Source organism: Epinephelus moara, chromosome 18, assembly GCF_006386435.1.
Source record: "Epinephelus moara isolate mb chromosome 18, YSFRI_EMoa_1.0, whole genome shotgun sequence".
NCBI classification, from domain to species: Eukaryota; Metazoa; Chordata; class Actinopteri; order Perciformes; family Serranidae; genus Epinephelus; species Epinephelus moara.
In genome coordinates, this window is record NC_065523.1 from 12748117 (window position 1) to 12769866 (window position 21750).

The window sequence follows — 21750 nt, forward strand, 5'->3', positions numbered from 1 at the left end:
GGTCACAATGACTTTGACCTTTGATCTTTGAGCACCAAAATCTAATCATTTCGTCCTTGAGTCTAAGTGGACGTTTGTGCCAAATTCAACAAAATTCCCTCATGAAGTTCTTAAGATATTGTGTTCAAAAGAATGGAAATGACATCCCAAAAACATAACGCCTCTGGCCATGACTATCGCCAGCGTGGAGCCATAAAAATGTTTCACTTTTCCAGACAGTTACTAACCTGCTGCTAGGTTTGGACTTTTTAGTAATTTACTGTAGATCTGAAATGATTAGTTGATTGATTGATTAGTTGATCAAACAAAATTTAGTCTGCAACCATTGTACTAATTATTTAAAACATTTGTCAAGGAAAAATTCCTCAAAAAATCTTTGTCTTATTTGATAGTAAATTAAATGTGTTTACATGTAGGTGTTGGACAGTGTGTGGGGCAAAATAAGCACTTTGAAGACCATGGACTTTGGTATCATAATTGACTAAATGATTCATCTTTTGGTTGGCAGATCAGTTAGTGACAAAACAGGCATTCACTGCGGCACTACTTTACTGGTTATTGACAAATTCCTCTACAATTCTAAAATGCACAACTGTCTCGTCTCCGTCAACAGTATATGTATTTGTGTGTAGCTCTGTTGCTCTGCAAGGACATGATAGAAAAACTGTAAATTATATCAGTGATTGCAGATATATAACATAGTAAATAGTTAATCTCTTCCTCTTTGTGCCATATTCTTGCAGCTCTCTCTATCATCCCTCCTCACAGTAATGGTTATAATCTAGAAACAGCTGCATCGACTGCCTTTGATTTGTGATCTTTTATAGTCGCCAGTAACAGTAAAGTAACCCTCCTCTCCCCTTTAGATCTGTCCTCAAGTGTACCCACTGTTTTTATTGATGGCTTTTGGGAATCCAGTTGATTTAAATAAGAGTGCGGCACGTTTCATAAGATCAATGTGCAGCTGTTTTAAGAGGGAATTTATGACGCCCAGGAACCGTCCCGCTGTGCTCACTGTGCAGATTTTGCGCTGATATCATGAGCTCACATCCAGGCCGTGTGATGTAAATCACAGGAAAAGGCCGACAGCGGGGGGTCAAATCATTTAGGACTTCATCACAGCGAATGAGCATCAGCTACAGCTTCATCATCACCAGCGCAGAGAGGCGAACAATCCACCTCAGCGCTGCTGCCAGTTTATTAAACTGAGCTGAATTGAGTGTGATGTTTTCCAGGCTGTGGATATAAACCCGAGGTGAGAAAGTTTAAAGGACGCTTTGTTCTCCTGCTCAGATGCAAAGCGCAGCTGTGAGCTCAACACACACATTACATCACCTCTTGTTTGTATGCAACTCTAAGTTTGACAACAAGTTGAAAGCTATCTGATTAGCTTCGGCTAACCTTAAGTGATAAAAGGGAAGAAGTTAGACAGGGAAAGTTATTGATTGAGCTGTTTTGTTGCTGAGGAGGATGAAGGGTTTGTTCATAGAGCTGACGTAGGCCTGAACTTGAAATACAACCTTCGGAGAGTTTTTCCTCGCATGCTACATCCTGAACCGAGGATGCATGTAAACATTTATTTATTTATAACATCTCCTGTTGTCGGTGTCCTTATGTGCTCTCGCTGCTCCACCTCATGGAAAACAGACTCCAATCTCCTGATCTAATTTGTTGGGGCTGAGGCTGAATTGTTTAAAATAGAGTTGGAGCAGCAGAAAACACAGCTCAGACTACGGAATACGTCAGACACTTGCTTCTGAATTCAATTTCAGGAGGTGGTCGACACCGAAAAGTCTAAATGTGGCTTCAGAATTAAAGTTGAGGTGTTTATCTAGAGCTGAATTAGTATTGTTCTGACATCAGCTAATAAACAAAGATTAAAAAACTGTATAACGGGGTTCTTGTCGCAGCTATGAGCCACAACTTTAGGACTACTGCATATAGAGCTGAAACTGAAACTTATCTTTGAAGAGAAATTGCTAGAAATTCAAAGGTTGGGGCTCCTTGATTGTGAATATTTTCTGATTTCCTTGTTTTTTCTTGTCTTTTGTGATTTTCACTGGAAGATTTTTGGATTTTAAAATGTTAATCAAACAAAACAAGCATTTTAAATAACGTGATCTCACAGAAATACATAAAATGACCACAACTTCTGAACACCACATTACGCGGTGGTGGCACGGTTGGGTTTAGGCACCAAAACCGCTTTCTTAGATTTAGAAAAAGATGATATTTGCTGTTAAAATCACGACACTTGTAATATAGTTGATGTAAGTATGTCGTAAAATGACCCTACGTCATGTTACGAGATGTAACTACATAATGGACACAAGCACGTTAAGTTAAAAGATGTCCATGTTGACTTTTACTTTTACACGGGACACAGACAGAGATCTCCCGAGTGAAATTCTGGTGTTTGTTGATCCATCTACCACGCCGACCTCCTCCCTATGTTGACTTTCTGGCTCTTTATACTACCTATGGGGTTGTAACATTAACCACCGCCCACTGCGTGATGTCACTGAACTGAGGAATCTGTGTGTCCAAACTGTCTGGTCACCGGCAGTGTTTCTGTGGTGCCAGCACACATGTTCCACCATCGCATATTATGATGTTAACAGGTCATAATCATGTCACATATTTCTGTTAGACCAGGTTGGATTTAAATATTTGAACTCTGGCTTTAGGAATTAGTGGCACTTATTTTTTTCATAGCTATCTGACATGTTATAGTTCAAACCATTAACTTAATAATGAAGGAAATTGTCAAATTAATTGAAGTAGTTGCAGCCCAAGTTGTCACTCCCCTAATTTCATGTCATCTCTAATAAAATGATTATGATAAAATCCTTACCTGCCATGTTCTCCTTTTGTAAACAGAGCTTCCCAGTCTGTTAGAATGTTGCTGTGGTCCTTGCTGGGCAAAGCGTTTAAGTTCATGCCGGTCCATTAAATCAGGTCTGAAGGATTAAGGTGGAGGTTTGTTGGAGTGTGGCACTGTGCTGCAGGCAGGACTCAGATCAGTCCTGCAGAGAGGACGCTTTAGGTCCTACAGCGGCGTGGCGAGTCCACCTGATGGTTGGTTTAGCTCTGTCTTACAGCTCTGCCTCTTGCACAGTCAAATAGAGACTATACAAACTGTTACATGTCTTTCTCCTCACTTTGGCCGACAGTTTTTAGAGGCCCCGACTTGGTACTGACTGTGCTCTCTCTTTGTCTTTCTCTGGCCCCTGAAGGTTGCTTTATACTTTGAGATTTTCGGGAATAGATGTGGTGACCATAGATCGATCTATGAGACACGTCCACCAAAAGCTTGAGTCAAAATTCATTCAGGACCAACCTCTCACAATGTCCCTACAACATCTACAAACCAGCCAATCAGAATTCGACAGGAAGTGATGCAGAATACACTTACTGTCATGTCATTTTTCATTAATGCTGTTTTTGAATAAAGTTTAGGAACACTGCATAAACTGTGAACATATTTTGTTATATATGTGATATAACTCAAACGGATATCATTCAGTCTGACACAGACTTCAACAGATATTTTATTAGACCCATCCTGCACAGTGTGACATGTAATAAATCTCCATGATTGTTGTTGCATGGTCTAAAGGTGCTAAATCTATTAAATCTATTAAAAAATGACTTATGCCCTATCCCAACAGTCTATGCCCCTTGCCCCTACCACTTGGCCCTTGTGCATGTTTATGTTTATGTTTAGGGATAGGGTGTCCCAGTTCTTGTTGGGACAGAGGGGTCCGGCAGAGTATAAGGGCTACGTGGCCTTCCAAACGGAGGTTTTTTTAGAGGCACATTTAGAACTGTGAATACCAAGAATTCATTGGCAAGATTGCTGCACAAGCAACACAAGAAACACACAAATGTATTTTCTTCAATTAATTTAAAAGATTGAAAGATTTCAAAATTACGATAACCCATGTATTATCTTAGTTTAAAGTCATTTTGATGCATAATGGTAAAAAAATCACTAGTATTATGTTGATGTCTCAGTAGCTGTTTAGCTAGCTAGCTAGCTAGCTAACATTACATTGTTATTGCTAATTTGTGCATTACCCCTCCTTTGATGGCATACAGTGCTTGAAATTTCAGTGCAGACTGGCAGGGTAGCAGCACAGGTTGCTAAGGTTAGCCTACAGAGCACTGCTAGTAACCTGGTAATGAAGCAGTGTTCTTTTTAATTTGATGACTTGTTTGATCGATTAATAGCGTGAAACTTGAACTGTTCACAAATTGCAAGCATCCTGAAAAGGCTCTGCAAGAGAAATCACCACAGCATATTCTCAGTGCCGTCTGTTTAGGTTGACGTCAGCTTCGATGACTACAGTTGACGTACTAGGGTCTTGAATGGTTGTCCCATTTCATAGAGGAAGATTTCAACCACTAACCCTTGTGACTGTTCTGAGGGGCAAAGTGGCACCTGAAAACAAGGGTAGGGGTAGAAAAAAGGAATTGGGCCTTCATCTGATATGGATTGTTCTTGCATTACTTTTGGAAGCAACTACAGCAGGAGACACAAAAGCACCTCCATTTTTGTGTGTTTAGATGTTGTCATGGGAAACAAGACTCTGCTGCTGGGTTTCGTGGCAAAGTTTGAGTTTTAAGTTCAATTGGCTGACGTGCAAATCTGATGCAATGACACAACAGTAGCAGAACAACAGACCGAGCCATTTGGATTAGTTGTTTTAAGTGACGTCCTTTGTGGTCCACATTATAATTTGTGATTTCGGTTGACATCACGCCGTGAATGAGTCAGTGTTGACGAGTTCAGACTCTGCCTTTGCATCCTAATCTCTATTCTGACGCTGAATTTTACATCATTTTACACCAGGTTTGGCAGATAGGAAGCAGCACTGAATGCTATTGGTCAGCGTTGTTGTTGACAAATATTTTAACATGGAGAACTTTAGCCATTTCTCAGTGTTTACAAGCTCTTACTCATCTTCCTCTAGTTTATTGTCTTTGTCTTGACTGAGTCAATTCCTCTTTGACTCATTTAACTTTGCCTGCAGCAAAACTGCATCCACCTTGCTGCATTTGCATTGTTCTACTGACTCTGCATGTGTTTGTGCTGCTTTTTTAATGTGGTTTCTCAGTCGATTTGGATAAAGCCCTACTCCAGGGATGAAATGACTGAATAAACACCAAAGCAGGTGATTTTACTGGTGAGTTCTTCTTCGCTGGTTACAGCTGGCCGCACAGCTGTTTTAAACAAGGTTGTGGATGCTTCTGAAGACTCAGCATCAGAAAATAGATGCAAACCAGTTTCCTCCTGCAGAGCTGATTACATGATTGCGATGGGCGTAGGTGAGGTGTTGCTTTTGCAGTAGCTGTTATTAGCATGAGGTGTTTACTTGGCCCCCGTTCTGGGAATGCCTGTCTCTCTGCTGCTGAGGGACTCTTCGGAGAACTGGACAGCTCTCGCCCCGTCTGACCAGAAGGCTGTGACGCATTCCGCTGTGACACCGCTGACTCACTGGTTCCATGTTTCCTGGATCTGTGAAATCTCATCCTACTCTTCATCATGGTTCCTGCCCCGATCTGTAACCTCACACATCCCAGTGTGTCCACACGTCTGGACTGAGACACTCAGACGGACCACAGGCAGGAGAAATCCCTCCCACTTTCTCTGACATGAGCTGAGGGTGATGCTGCTCGTCTGGTCTTTGATTATAGGAGACTGACGCCTTGCAGAGAAGCAGAGAGTTGAGACCTGTTAAAGAATCAAAGGCAAGACGGGAGAAAGGGTTCAGAACAGGGGCTGAAAAACACAGCATTTATCTATATACATACATACATATATCACTCTTTCACTATGGGAACTTTACCTGTTACCTGGAGTTTCCATAACCTGAACCTTTGAGAACGCATTAGGTTCTAGGGTCTGACTACATTTCTGCTGTGTTTGACAGAGCAGAACATCTTGGATAACATCACTGAAAAGGCAACATCAGTTTGGATGCAGAACAGACATCAGCATTGTTATGTAGTGAATCTAATGCTGTTTCGATGACTGTTGTTCATCAGTATTCTTAAATTAATAGATGAGCCCCACACACATATGGAGGTTTACAGATTAGGGCAATGAGAGTATACACCAGACCCGCTTCCACGTTACTCCAAAACACTGTGCAGACAGACAATATGTCCCCAAAATTTAACAACAAAATACATTGTTTTTCCATGGAGCCCCAGAAGGACACAAACAAGTGTTTTGCAGCCTAACACCATTATTCATCTGTTTCTAAAACTGTTACAAAACACTGATAAAACTGGTGTTACGATGGGACAATGCTATAGATAATGTTAATGTTAATGTTATATTTAGGCACAGAAAAGACTTGCGTATAAGTTCAGGGAAATGTAATTTGCAGAGATAGTACATAGGTATTGTTTTCGAGTCACAAGTGAGTCTCAAGTCTTTGTACTCAAGTCCCAAATCCAGGCCCAAGTCAAGACTGACAGGTCCCGGGTTAAGTCCCAACCCCTAAACCTTGAGTTCCAAGTACTCATAGTCATAAGGCACCCCTCACCAAATGTAATGCCATTTTTAAAACAGAGTAATAGCATATCAAACTAAACGTCCAAGTCATGTGACTCGATTCCACACTTCTGACAATTTGGAAGCTTGGACGGAGCTTTGATGTCATTGTTGGGTGTTGGCTGGAAACAGGAAACTAACAGCAGTCTCCCATGTTTGAGTCTGAGGTTTTCAAGACCCATCCAACCACCTCGACCCCCACTGTACAGAGACTTTGTTGCTCTAAAACAACACCACCTGACTTCCTCCTTTGTTCCTGTCACAGTTACTCCGGCTGCTAACGGGCTTCGGCACTTAAACATGTAACAAATTAAACATAGTATGTTGTTTTAGGGCACTGGCTGAATCAACTGATGCTGTCTGTCTTTCAGGGAGGAGCGTTTTTTAAATGACCAGGCAGCAATTTTAAATCAGGTATTTTAAATGTGAATATTACCTGTATCTAAAACAAACTTCCTTGCATCGCTTGTCTAAATACGTGTCCTGGACAGTGGTGGAATGTCTCTAAGTACATTTACACATGTACATATTTAAGTTATTTGTACTTTACTCCATCGTTTCCATTTTATGATACTTTATACAGGCACTCCACAACATTTTGGAGGCAAATATTGAAGTTTTTACTCCACTTCATTTTTTATGACAACTTAAGTTACTTTGCTGATTCAGATTATTAATACACAGTATAAACTGACTTATAAATTATGATGTATTTATTATATGTTACGTAAAGTTAGCTCCACTTTAACCAGCTGCAATAGTGTATGAATCTGTCAGTAATTATATTCTAATAATTTAGTTAACTCTATTGTGAAAAGGGCAACACTGCATAATGAGTACTTTTACTTTTGGTACTTTTAGTATATTTGGATACTTTTACATTGTACATTATTTAATAAGGTTTTGAATGCAGGTCTTTTATGTGTAACAGAGTATTTCACACAGTAGTATTGCTACTTTTACATAAGTAAAAGATCTAAATACTTCTTCCACCCCTGATCCTGCATTATTAACTGCCATGCTACATATGAACAGTTGCATATCTCTCCCCCGAGACCTGGAACTTGTGTTTAGCTCCAGATCCTGAGCAGTTTAGGTTCAGGAACTTGCCCTGAAAGTGGAGGGAAACACAGAGGAAACAATATCTATTTTAGTTAGAGATTTAGTTCCCTTCGTGGAAAAAGCCTGATACTGTATAAAAACAGGAGGCTATAAATAAAGAGTGATTTGAAGAGAGGAGTCGAGAAAGCAGCAGGATGAAACGAATATGACGGAGAGGCTTCTGGCCTCCCCACAGGTTCGCTGCTCCTTTGGTGGTGGATCACAGGCGGGCTCCTCCTCCCTTCCTATTTCTTTTCCATCAACACATCATCTCAGGAGTAAACAGACCCACAGACCGCTGCAGCAGCTCACAGATAGACGCAGATGTGGTGCGGACATCCCAGCGTTCAGGGCAGAGAGGAGCGGCTTTGTTGGGGAAAGCGCTCCGAGCCGAGCCGTGGGAGGTCAAATGACTGTCTAACATCTGTCAGTCATCCTCCAACGAGCCGAAACCTGACGGCACCTCGCTGCCTCCATTAGTCTGCCTCCCACATCACCTACAGCTACAGCTGCTGCGTTACATACCTGCCAACTTCTCCACCGCCTGCAAGATGCATCTTTATTTGCAAAGCTGCTAATATTGTATTCTTGTTGCTCCCAGGTTTTCATTTTGCAGCATTTAAACACAGCTTAGACCTAAATTAATAATACCTAAAGGTGTTTTTATTGTTGCTTTTTAAGCCATGAATGTTTAATGTCAGAAAAAAATACTTTCTGAAGATTTGAAGACAAGTTCTCAGGCACCTAACTGTTCATGTGCTTTAAGTGTTCGGCTCTCATACATGTCAAATATATATATTTTAAAGCATTTTCGATCATTTATTATTATGATACATCTAAATCCCTCTTCCTCCTCCTTCTGTATAATGCTGAAATATTTTTGATGACTCATCCTGCATGTGGGGGCGTATACATAAATGCATAAATTACGTCCTATCAAATGGGATCTGGAGAAAACAGCTAACCTCTCTCATCATATAGAGAGGTGAAGTGAAAGTAGAACTTCTGGGTTTTGTTTCAGAAGTCAGAAATACTACTTTGTTCACTTGTTTAAAATCCCCTTGAAATTTGTAGTAACATCAATGACTAAAAATCCAGCTATATGTCTGTTTTTAGCACCCTTTAACAGACACCATTTCCCTTAGATCCAATGCCATCGCAGGTCAAATGTCAGAACTGACCTCATATATGTAATTAGCAGTTTATGTTTGTCTGACTGCCATGAAAGAAACTCCCTCATGATCTTGCAGCTCTGTCAGACCATCACACTGTACATTAGAACTGGTCAGATATTTATTCAAATGTAGAGACAAGCTGCAGATGTCAATCCACACAATGCAACAAATTCACACTTCCGATGTAGACAGAAAGTTAAGAGTGATGGACGTTGGTAGCTCATGATATCATGTTGGAGATATGCCAGGATGTCAGTTTACCTTGTTTACATTTCTAAAAGGGAATGGTTGCCATCTAAATGACTGGAATTTATTCATTTGTGCTTCCTCCTCCACCTCCTAGTGAGGGAGGTGTGTGTGGAAGCAAACAGGCCTTTACAGAGGTTTTTATAGAGCGTCGTCCATTTTTAAAACCCGGAACGATTTGATCGGATGCCTCCCGAAATTATACCCTGCCTGCATATTCAGTTTCACTCTGAAACACGTCACATTACTTCAGCTTAAAGATGCTCTAACTGTCATTTCACTGTGTCTTTAAGTCCTCACACAACAGTTCTGCTGCGGCGCTGACATGAAAAAAGCATGTTTTCAGAGCCGGAGATGCTACATCTGTGTAATGTGTGTGCGATGGGAGAGGGGGAGACGGTGCATACGGGCCTCCCTGCCTTAGCGGGGTCATTACCAAGATGAATATAGTGATTATAAGGATGAATAAGGTGTGATTATGAAGATGAATAAGGCGATTAGGGCTCTTGTCACTGCTGCTAGGGCGGCTGTTCATTAGGGGGGGAGAAGATGTCAGCGTGTAACATGCGTGAACCCATTACCTTTTCATCCACAGGGGATTTATAAGCACATACCTATACATGCATGTATGAGAGTGCTGCAACGCCAGACCTGAGGAGGCCATTTGTGTTCATTTGTGCTGTTAAATGACCCGTGCATGCAATATATCTCTTTCCATTGGCTGCCCGGTGCTATAATCTCACTTATGTGTTTGACCCGAAAGGACGTGAAGCACACCTGACTGCAGGTTACTGCTGTGTGGAGCCAACGCAAGCTCGCAGGCTGTCATGCTGGTGCTGTAAGAGCAGCTGACTAATGCTGCGTGCTGTGTCACTGAAGCTGCTGTGTGTCCAGGGGTTAAAGACACCTCGCCGGCTCCGTCCATGTGATCCTCCCCTATCCCAGATAGCTATATCCATGGCAACCGAAGCGAACAGTTCTGATGTCCACATGGCAACGGCTGCCGTAGGGACTGAGGATGGAGGTGGGAGGAGGAGGATGTGAAGGGGGGGGTTCTGGATGCTGACGCACTCGGTGGCTGCCTGGAAAGTTTTTGAGAATGCCGCCCACTGACGAATCAGAAGTGGGCTTGAATCTCTCTCTCTCTCTCTAACTCTTTTTAAACGGCACCTCCTACTCAGTCGAGTCCTCCTGACCCCCCCCCCCCCTTCACTCCACCCTCCCCTTCCCATCATGCACCTCCTCCGTGTTTGTGTTTCATCAAACCTTTGTCTCTGTCTGCAGCACTGTGGCAGCTGTGATCATGTTTGATTGTTGTTTGAGGGTTTTGTGTGTGGGCAGGCCCAACCAGGATGTCTCTCTCCTCGGGTGTCCAGGAAGGATTCTTCCGGTTCTGCTACTTTTCCCACCTGCAGATATGTACAGTGTGATGCTAGCCAGTGGGAATACAGTGTGAAGAGATAGGACTTTGTGCACTCTGGGTATGATAGGGCATGCTGGATCTGACACAGGCATAGTGGTAGTGACAGTGACCGCACAAGTGCAACTGCAGCACATTGCTGCAACTCAGTGCTTTCAGTTATTTCAAATTATTCGGCAGTACTTGCTTGTGTTTGAATCTGCTTGTGTTTGAATTCAGTTTTTGTGGAAAAAATGTGTTGCATAAAGTTGCACCTGAATTCCAGTCCAGTCTATATTCCTAATTATTTATATCCCACACCAAACTTCAGTGTCCTTTGGGGGTGTAGAGGTCAGGTTGGCAAAGCTGATACCTACCACAGTGCAAGTTTTGATATGCATCGAGTTTCAGCTCTCAACACCAGATGGATGTATTGTACATGATCAGACCGGATCATGCTTTAATTACATTTCATACAGTAACTGTGTTTACAATCTTTCATGTGCATTACTAAGAGGGGAAAAATCACTGAGCCGTTCTTCAGCTTGCATCATGCTAAACACACAGTCAACAATCTCCACCAGCAAAACACAAACAGCTGAAGTTGACCTTTCAGTAGTTACGCCGTAACCACTTAGCACACAGCTATAAAGCGAGATATGCTTTTAAAAAACAAGTTCATATGGAGATTAATTTGAATATGTTGTCAGGCTAAAGTGTTTACAGGTGGGGTGAAAGGCTGACTGTCATAGAGGAAAAAAAGATAAGTATTTAAACACAGAGATAACAACACATATTTTCAGGCAGTCTTTCCTTAGAGGTATTCACAGTGTTGCACTCGGTCGTTTGCATGAAAAGTGAAAAGAATAAATGAAAGAATGACAAAAGAGAGCTTGAGAGGGAAGTTTAAACCCTGCACACACACACTCAACTCTACATTCCTGGCCAATCACTGTATCCGGTGGGCATGATTGTCAGACTGTGACAGAAATGATCAGATGTGTAGAGGCAACCCAATCACAAGGATCAATGTTGGCATTGTACGTTCTGCAAACCACGAATATGTAATGAAGCAGATATGGTGAAACTTTAGATGCCTTTGTCAATGCTGTTGTTTAGGCACAAAAAAAAACTTGGTTATGGTTCGGAAAAGATCATGTCTCAACTAGGTGTCACGTCATCAACCATCTCCTCCATCTCTGTCACTCTGTACGTACATAAAATCAGAACTATGTCACTTTAGAAACTTTGATATGATAGGAATGAAACGTACAAATCGAATTTTTCTACAGTTTGCAGCAATGTACAATGCCAACATTTTCTTGTGCCGACTGGGCTGGTCGAGGTTTGTGTGGTTAATTTGTAGCAGCCTGGTGTCATTTGCAGGTGATTTAATGAAGGTAAACACAATGGACGGCCGTGCGTCATGACACTGCACTCTGACGCGGCACTTCTTAAATCAGAGGCTGCAGATTCATCAACGTATCTGTCCTGCTGTCCTCCTGGGATTTAATGAACTGAGGGAGAAGCTTTTCATAAGTTATTGCGCAGCTGTGTAAAGTTTGCTGTTGTTAATAAAATTATCAGATTGGCAGCGGAATGACGTTGTGCCAGAAACAAAGGTGGTTCTGAGACGTCCATTCTCTTTCTTGTCTAGGATCCAGTTCCCACCGAAATACCAACAACTATCTTCACGCTACCTCATTAGAATGAACCTCCCACCTGTGTATCATGCACTCTGCAACACATATACTGCACAGACAGGCAGAGCAAATTCTTCAAATTCAGAGTCCAGGAAAAGACCAAACTGTCGAGCAGTGCGCCACCACAAAAACAGAGCCAAATTATATGCTCCAGTACATGAACTTGTAGACACATTTACACCTTTGATTGGAGATATCATTTACTTCACCTTCAGAAGTAAGCTGATCAGATGGGGCGATACATCTGTGAGCGTGTTAGAACCACGGAAAGCATCAAGGGAGAGAGCCTAATGATTGTTTAAAAGATAGATTAGCCCATGTTTAGCTGTTGCACAAATAATAATAGGCAGGCAAGTCATTTCCAGAAGGCTTCAGCATGACACTTTCATGACTTTCATTTAATAGTGTCAACTATGAGGGTCAAGAAGGGAGAAATGGGTTGAAGTTGCCTTAACTTGCCAGAAGTCCTCAGCAGCAGCAGCAGCAGCAGCAGCAGCAGGCCAGAAACTTCCCACTCTGAGAAAGATGGCGAGAGTGAATATGGGCGATTTCCTTCCTTGTTCCCGTGTAATAACCAGCACCCAGGGGCCGAGCGCATGGTATCGATAACATTAGAAGAACCTTCTCAGCTGCATCACCTAAACCTTGGAAGGCGTCCACATTAAGCCGAGTTCTGCCTCAGCTGGAGCTGCTCCAAAGCCCTGCACCTATACGTGAACATCAGCCAGGGGAAAGCTTCTTTTTTCAAAACATGAATAAAGAGCAACACAGCAACGTCACCGGCCCAGGAATAGCTTCTCCTCGTGGTTATGTGCCAACGGGGGCCTGAAAATGGGCTGGACGCTGACCGGATAAACCCCGGGTCCCTCAGGAGCAGACCCAGAGCCTCACTGTGGTGGGCAACGATAAATCTACATCCCCCTCCTTCTCTTTTCCACAACAACCCCCTTCTCTCCACTGCACTCCACTCTTGAGTGCTTCTGTGTCTCTCCAGGCTCTGTGGTAATGAAGTGCTTTATGGCTGCAGAGGACGGGAGGGGACGCAGGGGGCATGAGGTTAGCCCATAGCTCATTCCCACTATAGGGGGGCACAGTGGCCAGCGGTGACTGGGCCGATAGAGTATGTCTGAACAAAACCCCCATCCTCCCCTCGAACACAAACTCAGAGGGGGTTTGGTGATGGTCTGATCCCAGCAGGAGATCTCAAATAACCTGCCTCCTCTTTTAATGACAGCTCTACAAATTATTACCACTTGATTTATACCGTTCAGTCTGGCTGAGCGGGCTACAGTTACCGTCTGGATTTCAACCCAACCCTGAAACCTTGTTCTCGACGAGGGTTTAGAGTTCAGAGGGTTTAATTTTTCATTTGTAGGGTAAATCCTCCGAGGCTCTAACAGTGATTAAAAACTAAAAAAATAAGCTTGACTCGCTGCCCTTAAAGTCAGGAAAAGCATGTTTCACCTTGTTAGTAAATTCTTCACGTCATAATGTTTGTCTTTAGAGAATTCAGTTCCGAAAAATTAACACAAAACCTTTGGCTTCTTTGAATTTTAATATTAAAACCTGACTGTATTTAATTTCTACTGAGCTGAATTTTACTGTTTGTCTTCAGGCTCAAAAATGTTTTATCAGAACATCTTTGGATCAGTGTTTAAAGCACAGGTTCCACCATCCTACAGTGGTTCAGGGATGGCAATGTCAGTCTGTTTGTCTGTCCACCACTTTGATCCAGACTGACATACTTAATATTCTCACTACTGGACAGATTGTCCAATAGTGGTTGAGAACGGATGGTTCTCCAGTGGTTCTTCCTCTGGTGATGCAGTGAGCTTGATGTTTGCAGTTTTGAGTGAAATGTCTTAACAACCACTGTATGGATTGCTATGAAATTTTGTTCAGACGTTCATGTTCCCCACAGGATGAACTGTGATAGCTTTACTAATTCTCTGACTTTTCAAGTAACGCCATTATCAAGTCCCAATTATTCCTGCTAATGTCATCAAATCAGCACGTCAACCATAGAAATACAATGAGAGCAGAAAGGACATTGGGTTGTTTGCCATGGTTATTTGACTGGTTCAAAAGAAAATGGTGATTGTTGTTAGCTGTTATGGTGACAACACACATCAGTGGGGCCATAAAAGTGTCATACTTACTAGATTGAGACATTTTGGCTAATTCTTACGCCTGTTTTTCCTTATCAAACAGAAAAATACAACTGTACTAATCTGTCAATCAAAGTTTCTCTCTTTTACTGAAATAATACTTAGGTTAGCCTAATTGTCTTGTTTATTCAACGTAAAAAATCATTCAAACTTGACAAACAAAATAAGATTCACAAAAACCATCTTTCACTCAGGTACACTTTAATCAAAGAAAACTTTATTTCCATTTGCAGCATTATATTTGGCGGTATGGCTCTGTTCTGGGGCCCCTCTGCCTTTCCTCGGGCCTACGCAGGAAGCCTGTGTAGGCCCGAGGAAGGCGTAAGGCAGAGAGAGCACACCTCTCCGCCCTTCTGCATGCCTACGGGGCAAACATCCCCGCCCTTCCATGTGCCTACATGAAAAGTGTAAGGCAAGGAGAGCAGCAGCAAAGACCCCCGGGAACAGAACAGAGCAGCATCAATAACAAACAGAAATGACAGAGATAAGTCAGACACAACATAAAAGGAGGAGCTGGGGTGGAGGCAGGTTGTAAAGCGGCTTGCTGAGGAAGCAGCAACAGTAGGCAGGCCAGAGCAGTTTAAACAGGGCGCCCTGAATGAGATTCGCCAATTGGTTGCATAGAAAGGAATCATGTGATCTATCACCTGTCTCTGTTTCATCCGTCAGCTGCTCCATCAGTTGACTGGGCTGTTTGAGATCAGCTGATGTAGCTGCGATGTGAGCTGAGCTTGACATCTTGTCCTGCCTGAACTAACGCTATGCTCACTTAGTTAGTCTTGGTAGTCATATAGTTAGCTAGTCCACTGTTCCAACAATCACCAATTCTGGTTTGGTTGAAATAAATCCTAGATGTGAAAATATACTGATCTACACGCTGTTTATCCACGCTGTCTCTCTTTGCCTCTCCCACCCATTCTATTTCTATAATGCTAATGTTCTCACAATGACAATGCTAACAGTCTGATTTAGTTCATAAGAACAGCGTCACAGAGTTGTGAGCATGGAAGTAGACTCCTTAGTCTTGTTTTGGTGTCAAGTCCCCAAATCCTGCAGCCTGATTCTCGAGGCTTTAATTTAATATTTAACAAAACATCTGGGATCTTTAAAGCTCTTTTAAATGTCGCTCTCCTGCCCCTTTTCATGTGACTTTAAACACAGAGCCCTTTATAGTAATCCAGTGCTGAAAGTGCAAGTGTTGCTCAGTGAATACAGGTGTTTCTCTTTAAGCAGTAAGTGTTTTGACCCACTGTACACCTGAGCCTCAGGTAACACCTCTCCATTCAGCAGCGGTCCCCCCTGCCAAAGCTCTTAATGGCCAGACGGCTCACTCCACGCCTCGGCCCTGCGCTCGCACTCACGTGGGGAGGTCTCTGAAATGAAAATGCCATTATAAAACATTTACCAGCCTGCTGAGTTTACATGTCTTACAAGAAAAGGACCGTTTGGAGCGGTTAAGTGTCACATAAATCTTTCAGCACGCTAATTGAAGTGGTTCCCCCAATAGGCCACTCTCCACAGCTGCTATTACAAATCGCACAACTGCGGATGGGACGGCCAGCTGCAAACCAAATCTTACACCCACTTGATAACGTTGTTAAGACACACACACACACACACACGGAGCTCTGTGGGTTGCTGCTGCTGCTAGTTTGCTCAGACAGCTCCACTGGGAGCGTGCAATGTAGTCGTATGTAAACACAAGTCATCTTTCAGTGAAATATGCTCGGATAGGCGGCACAAGTGTGTTCTCCCCTCCCTCCTCCTCTCCTGGAAATACAACTTACTTAGAGCTTATTTAAGCCGGCAAGTTGAAGAGGAACATATTGTTATTTCCAGCAGCAGCCTGGGGGAGTAGTTGCAGGAGGTGGCGGGGTTACACCTACAGTATGCACCAGCTCACATCTGAAAGATGGCGTGCCACAGCTAGCTTCACCAGAGCTTCGGAGGATCACTTTGAGTTTTATGCTACGGCGCTAGTTAACAGAGATCACCTTCCAGCTGATTGGAACGAGCCCAGCTCTCTAATCTTGCAGTCTGCTGCTGAAAGACAGGCTGTATGTCGTGTGTCAGAGCATCAAGTTCAAACCTGTGCAGGTCCGTTAAACTCTGGAGGGCTTTTTCATGGCTCAGCAATTACTGAGGCCTAAACTGTGACACTCAAACTTGATGTATTCCACCTCCCACTTCATCTTCCCTCTCTGTCCTTCAAAACCTCTCTGTTCCCTGCCCTTCCTATATTTATCTCTCCTCCTCCGTCCCCTTACATTGTCTTTCTCCCTGCTTTCCTCTGTCTTTATCTCTCCCGCTCTCTTGTCCTAATTGCCACAGAACCTATTGATGAAAATCGATAAGTGTTTTTTTGATTATGGGCCAGAGATAGAGACGGTGGGAGAAAGGATTGAACACACACACACACACACACACACACACACACACACACACACACACACACACAGAGTCGGTACATTGGATTGTGTCCATAAAGGATTAGTGGGTTTTTATGCAGAGGTTCCCACACTCACCACTAAAGTATTGTTGTGTTGGTGTGTGTTTCTCTCCACCTGTTCATATGCATATATACAGTTTCCGCTTTATCAAAAAAAACCAAAAAACTGAGTGCTGCATTTTATTTATGTTTTGACACCACCTTAGCAAAGTGTAAATTTTTGTCGTAATGTTCTGTCATGCTTTTTTAAATTTATAATTTTTCCAAAGTGCAATGGAAGGCAGATAAATGATGATGCACATGAAGCATGTGACCTAAACATTACCAAAGCATCCACCCAAATGACAAAAACATTAGATCAGTATGGGGAAATGAAGAGACTGTAATCATCTTCAAATGAAAACATGAAACAAACTAAAATGCAATATTTTTATGTGGATATTTCTTGTTTGTGGTTTAACAATTCACCCAACAGTAGTGGACATTAATTCTCATTTTCTTTTATTGTTTTTTTTTTTAAATTATGTGACTTGTGACAAAAGTTTTTATGCTTGGCTCCGTAAAAACAAAATGCATCAAAGGGTAATGAAACCATGAAACACCATGAAAGATTGTGACTGCCACCAAAACAATAGATCTGTGTGTAGCAATGAGGAGCCTAACTTTCCTCATATTGACATGAAACAAACAAAAACATCATATTTCCATCATGTTTTTCATGTGGTTTTCCATCACTAGAGGTGTGACGGATCATACAGCAGCAGTGGATATTAATTCTCATTCTATTTTACTGATTTTCTAGAAATTAGGTTCAATTTCATGCCACATTTGAATGGAAACTTGCCAGATGATGTGTCCATTAAGGAGGACTGGTGTGGTTTTCATGCAGAGGTTCCCATAATCATCACTAAAGACATGTTGTAGAAATATGGGCTTCTATCCACCTGTTTTGAATGCACATATAAATGTATATTCAATTTACAGATGAAAAAAAACTGAGTGGAAACATCATAAATTCAAAACAAGAATAACCGCCTCAAGGTCGTATGGCTCCGCGTCAAGCTGCCGTTACAGTTTACATCCATGTCTGTCCAGACTCCTGTGTAGCCATGACAATTGACAGTTGTTGACAACACTTCAAATATGGATGTTGCTGCACAGAAACTCCACATTATAAAACATGGATGCTTCACACACATCTTCAACCCAGCAGCACAGAAGAACTATAAGCACTGTTTCAAGGTAGACACCCAAGATCGGTGTCATCAATTTAGTATCTGACCAAATGTTATTCTGTTTCTGAAATATGACATTGAATAATGGAAAGAAAGGGTTTTTGCAGATCATTATGATGTCACAGTGAAGCTGACCTTTGACCTTTACGATATAAAATGTCATCATTTTGTCCTATCAGACATTTATGTGATTATGTTGTCATAATCAGAGTATGACTTGTTGACTTATGGTCAAACATGTGTTTTGTGAGGTCACAGTGACCTTTGACCTTTGACCACCAAAATCTAATCAGTGAATTTTTGAGTCCAAGTGGGTGTTTGTGCCAAATTTGAAGAAAAAGGCCCTCTTAAGATACTGCGTTCAGGAGTATGGGACAGATGGACGGAGGGACAACCCAAAAACATAATGCCTCCAGACACAGCTGCTGCCCGTGCAGGGACATAAAAAAGGAATATAGCAAAAAGTGTTTATACTTGGTTGAGGTGGGAAAGTTGGTGTATCGATGAAAACAAAAAGCAATGGAAAGCAAATAAATGATGAATGTGACCTAAACATCACTCAAGCTTCCACTAAAAAAAAACCATCAGAAACTAATGAAATGCAATATGTTCACCACGTTTCCTTCGTGTTTGAGGTCCTACTGTATATCCAACAGTAAATCTCATTTTCTTTGCTGGTTTCCTGGAAATTCTGTCACATTTTGTGTCACTTTTGTTTGGAAACTTGCCAAATTAAATTGAGACAATCAAAACAAACATCTAAATACATCCGTCCTGAGCTGAGTCTCTGAACAGCCGGCGTTGGCTGCCAACCCGCAGGTAGCTCCGACACAAATGCTGCGCGCAGGTGGGAGAGCAGCTCCACGATGCTTTGATGGCTCTTTTTTGCCAGGTGACACTCTCTCTAATGTCTGAGTGGTCATCACCGGGGGGTCTCTCTCTCTCTGCTGCATGTGGGCCGTTCACAAAGTAATAACCGCACCCCGCTGTGCCCATCATGCTTCACTGCCAAAACCTTCTCTGCAACACCTGGCGCCATGGTAACCAACACCTGTTCGCCTAATTAGAGGGACACTGGAGGGAGAGGAGATGAAGAAGTTAATGAAACGCTAATCTGGTCCAATCAAACGCCCAGGCATCTGCCTCCTCGCTGCAGCAGCAGGTCGCCGTAATGGCCGCCTTATGGGCGCCTCCCCCGCCACGCCACCTTGAGTGACCTCATCAACGCCAAAACTCCGCTGAGAGGCTGCAAATAGAGGAGAGCGGACAGGAGGAAGTGGGAGGGAGAGGGAAGCCAGCATGCTGCTTCCTGGACGGACAGAGTGGCTGGACGGCGAGGTGTCAGCCAAATGAACGAGCATTAAGAGATGAGGTTCCCCGTGCACAGCAGTTGGAGCGGCTCCAGGTCGCACCAGCTGCGCTGCTCTTGTTTACAAGCCGCCACCTGCTGCCGGAGAGGCCTGGTGCTCAGGTCTGCTTTCTGAAGAGCATCTCCTGGTCTGTGTGAGAGCCATGTCCAGAGAACAGGCTCCTCTATTAACTGTTCTGACAATTCAAGAAACTGCAAAGTGTTTTGTGAGTGACTAAAAGGTAGTTTACAGATGAGCTGTTTGTCTTGTTGGTGTCTTCTTGTATGAACTCCGCTGAACTTTTGTTTCTGTTTTTCCCAACAGGAAACTTCAAAGGGATGTGTAAACAGATAGACCACTTTCCTGAGGAAACAGATTATGAAGCGGACCCATCTGAGTACTTCTTACGTGAGTATCTTGTCTCCCTATTTCAACACAGAGAAATCCTGTCTACATGTTAGATTGTTGGCCTTTTTCTGCTCAAGTGTTTGACCATGAAGATAAATCACATCAGTCTGGACACATACTCTGAATATTTTTTAAATCTGTCCCACTTTTTTTGCTCCGTCTCAGACTGGAGCATGGTGCCAGTAACTGCTCTTGGCCCGTGTGTCACTGCTGTCTCTGCCTGCTTTTAGCACGAGGCCGGCCAGGCTGAATCCTGCCAAGCGGCTCGTCTGTTTTTACTGCTTGGCTGTGTGTAACATAACGTGCAGTGTTACAGTCGGCTGTGTACCCTGTAAACACAGCCCATTGATTTCTGCTCTCTTTCCCTTTGTGCAAGCAAGACAGAGATGCTTGTCGAACTCATTTGCCTGCTAATCCTAAAAATCACAACAATGACTCTGAGCTTGTGATGTACTGTTAGTATCATGAGCTCAATACTCTCCTCTGATTGGCCAATTAATGTGTTTGAGACGTTTACTTGTGAATTACAGACCCATTGAGTCGAACGGCAACATCTTGTGCTCACACTGAAAAGTTGTATCCAGTGCTGCTTTTAAAGAAATGATGGTTAAAATGAATGGTGATCTTACATGTTCATGTTGCTATGGTTACTGTTTTGCTAACTGGTGACTATGGTCACCGTCACAGTGTAGCAACAGAGGCAAGCAAAAAAATGTTTCTATGGTTACAGCTCTGCTCAGCTGTTGTGTAGAAAAGAGAAAGTAACCAGTTATAAACACTTTAAATTGCTTTTTATGTATTTTTCACACTGGACACACACACTAGATCAGTAAATCTACTTTCACTTTAGCAGATTTTAATTTAATTTAACTGAAATGTTGCAGTTTTGCTGCTGTGGTCCAATCAGAAGGAATTTCTTTTTGGACGTCTCCAATGTTGGGAGACAATCTGTTAAAACAGCTTTGATAAAGAAACTTTTTTTGGTAAGCATCAATGCATTGGAAAAATATTGTTTAAAAGAAACACATGTAACACAGTTATATTAGTTCTGTTTAATTTTGGACATCCTAGTCGCCACTCCGCGCCTACTCTCTATAACAGTTTGTAGCTTGTATTTCATTATAATCAATTTATATAGCCTATTCAAAGGAGAAATGAGACTCCAAAGTTGTCTTAATTTAATGTTGCGTGTTCTTAGCTGGTTCGCTAATGTTAGCCAGTGGCAGGCTTAATGCTGTGTTCACACCACTAGCATCAACGCAACAGGGTGACTAGCTACATTATCCCCGAGTCACTGTTGAAGTGTTGCCGAAGTGCTCGTTAACGTAGTAACATTGTCACAGGCTTGTGTGTGTCTGCTACTTGCCACAAAGCCCCTCAACTTTACGTCATCTAAAGTTTGCATGTGGTCTAAAATATCTGTGCTTTTAATCAATGTCTGAGCCCCATTTTAACATCATCTATCCCGTCCCATTCCTGTTTGCACTGTAATGTACATAAAGCTAGCATAGCATCAGCTAACTAAGCTAAATAACACAGTACCACAGCAAAATAACATTTGATTGGATGACACTTCATCGCATCGTTTGAGGACTTAAAAAGGTGTAACTCTTGTTTGTAGTGTCGGGCACCAGTTTGTAGCTTAATGTCATGTACTTCCATTGAAAATGACTTGTAGCCTGTTGCTGTGTCGCTCGTAATGTGAGCATAGCATAACATGCTTTCAGGAATCCCTAGTTATATTAAGAGCTGGAGGCAATCTGAACCCCTCGTCTTTACTGTGAGGATGGGACAGTCTCCAGAGCTAACGTTACCTGGCTGTTGTTTTCATAAAATCTCTCCGAAACGGGCTGCTTGTTAAACTGCAATGTCTTGTTTTGTGTTGCCGAAGAGGTTATAATCTTGGTTTGGATTGTCTGTGTGTCAGTAGAATTACAGACAAACTGCTGTCC

At 42.5% G+C, this 21750-nt stretch overlaps 1 protein-coding gene across 1 annotated transcript in view; it reads left to right on the forward strand.

Moving 5' to 3' along the window:
* The window catches only part of cacng2a (calcium channel, voltage-dependent, gamma subunit 2a), a 91209-nt gene that overhangs the window by 38751 nt on the left and 30708 nt on the right, over window positions 1-21750 (forward strand). The window contains exon 2 of the mRNA XM_050070063.1: window positions 19715-19798. Coding sequence (XP_049926020.1) covers window positions 19715-19798 — 84 coding nt within the window. The remainder of the gene's footprint in view (window positions 1-19714; window positions 19799-21750) is intronic.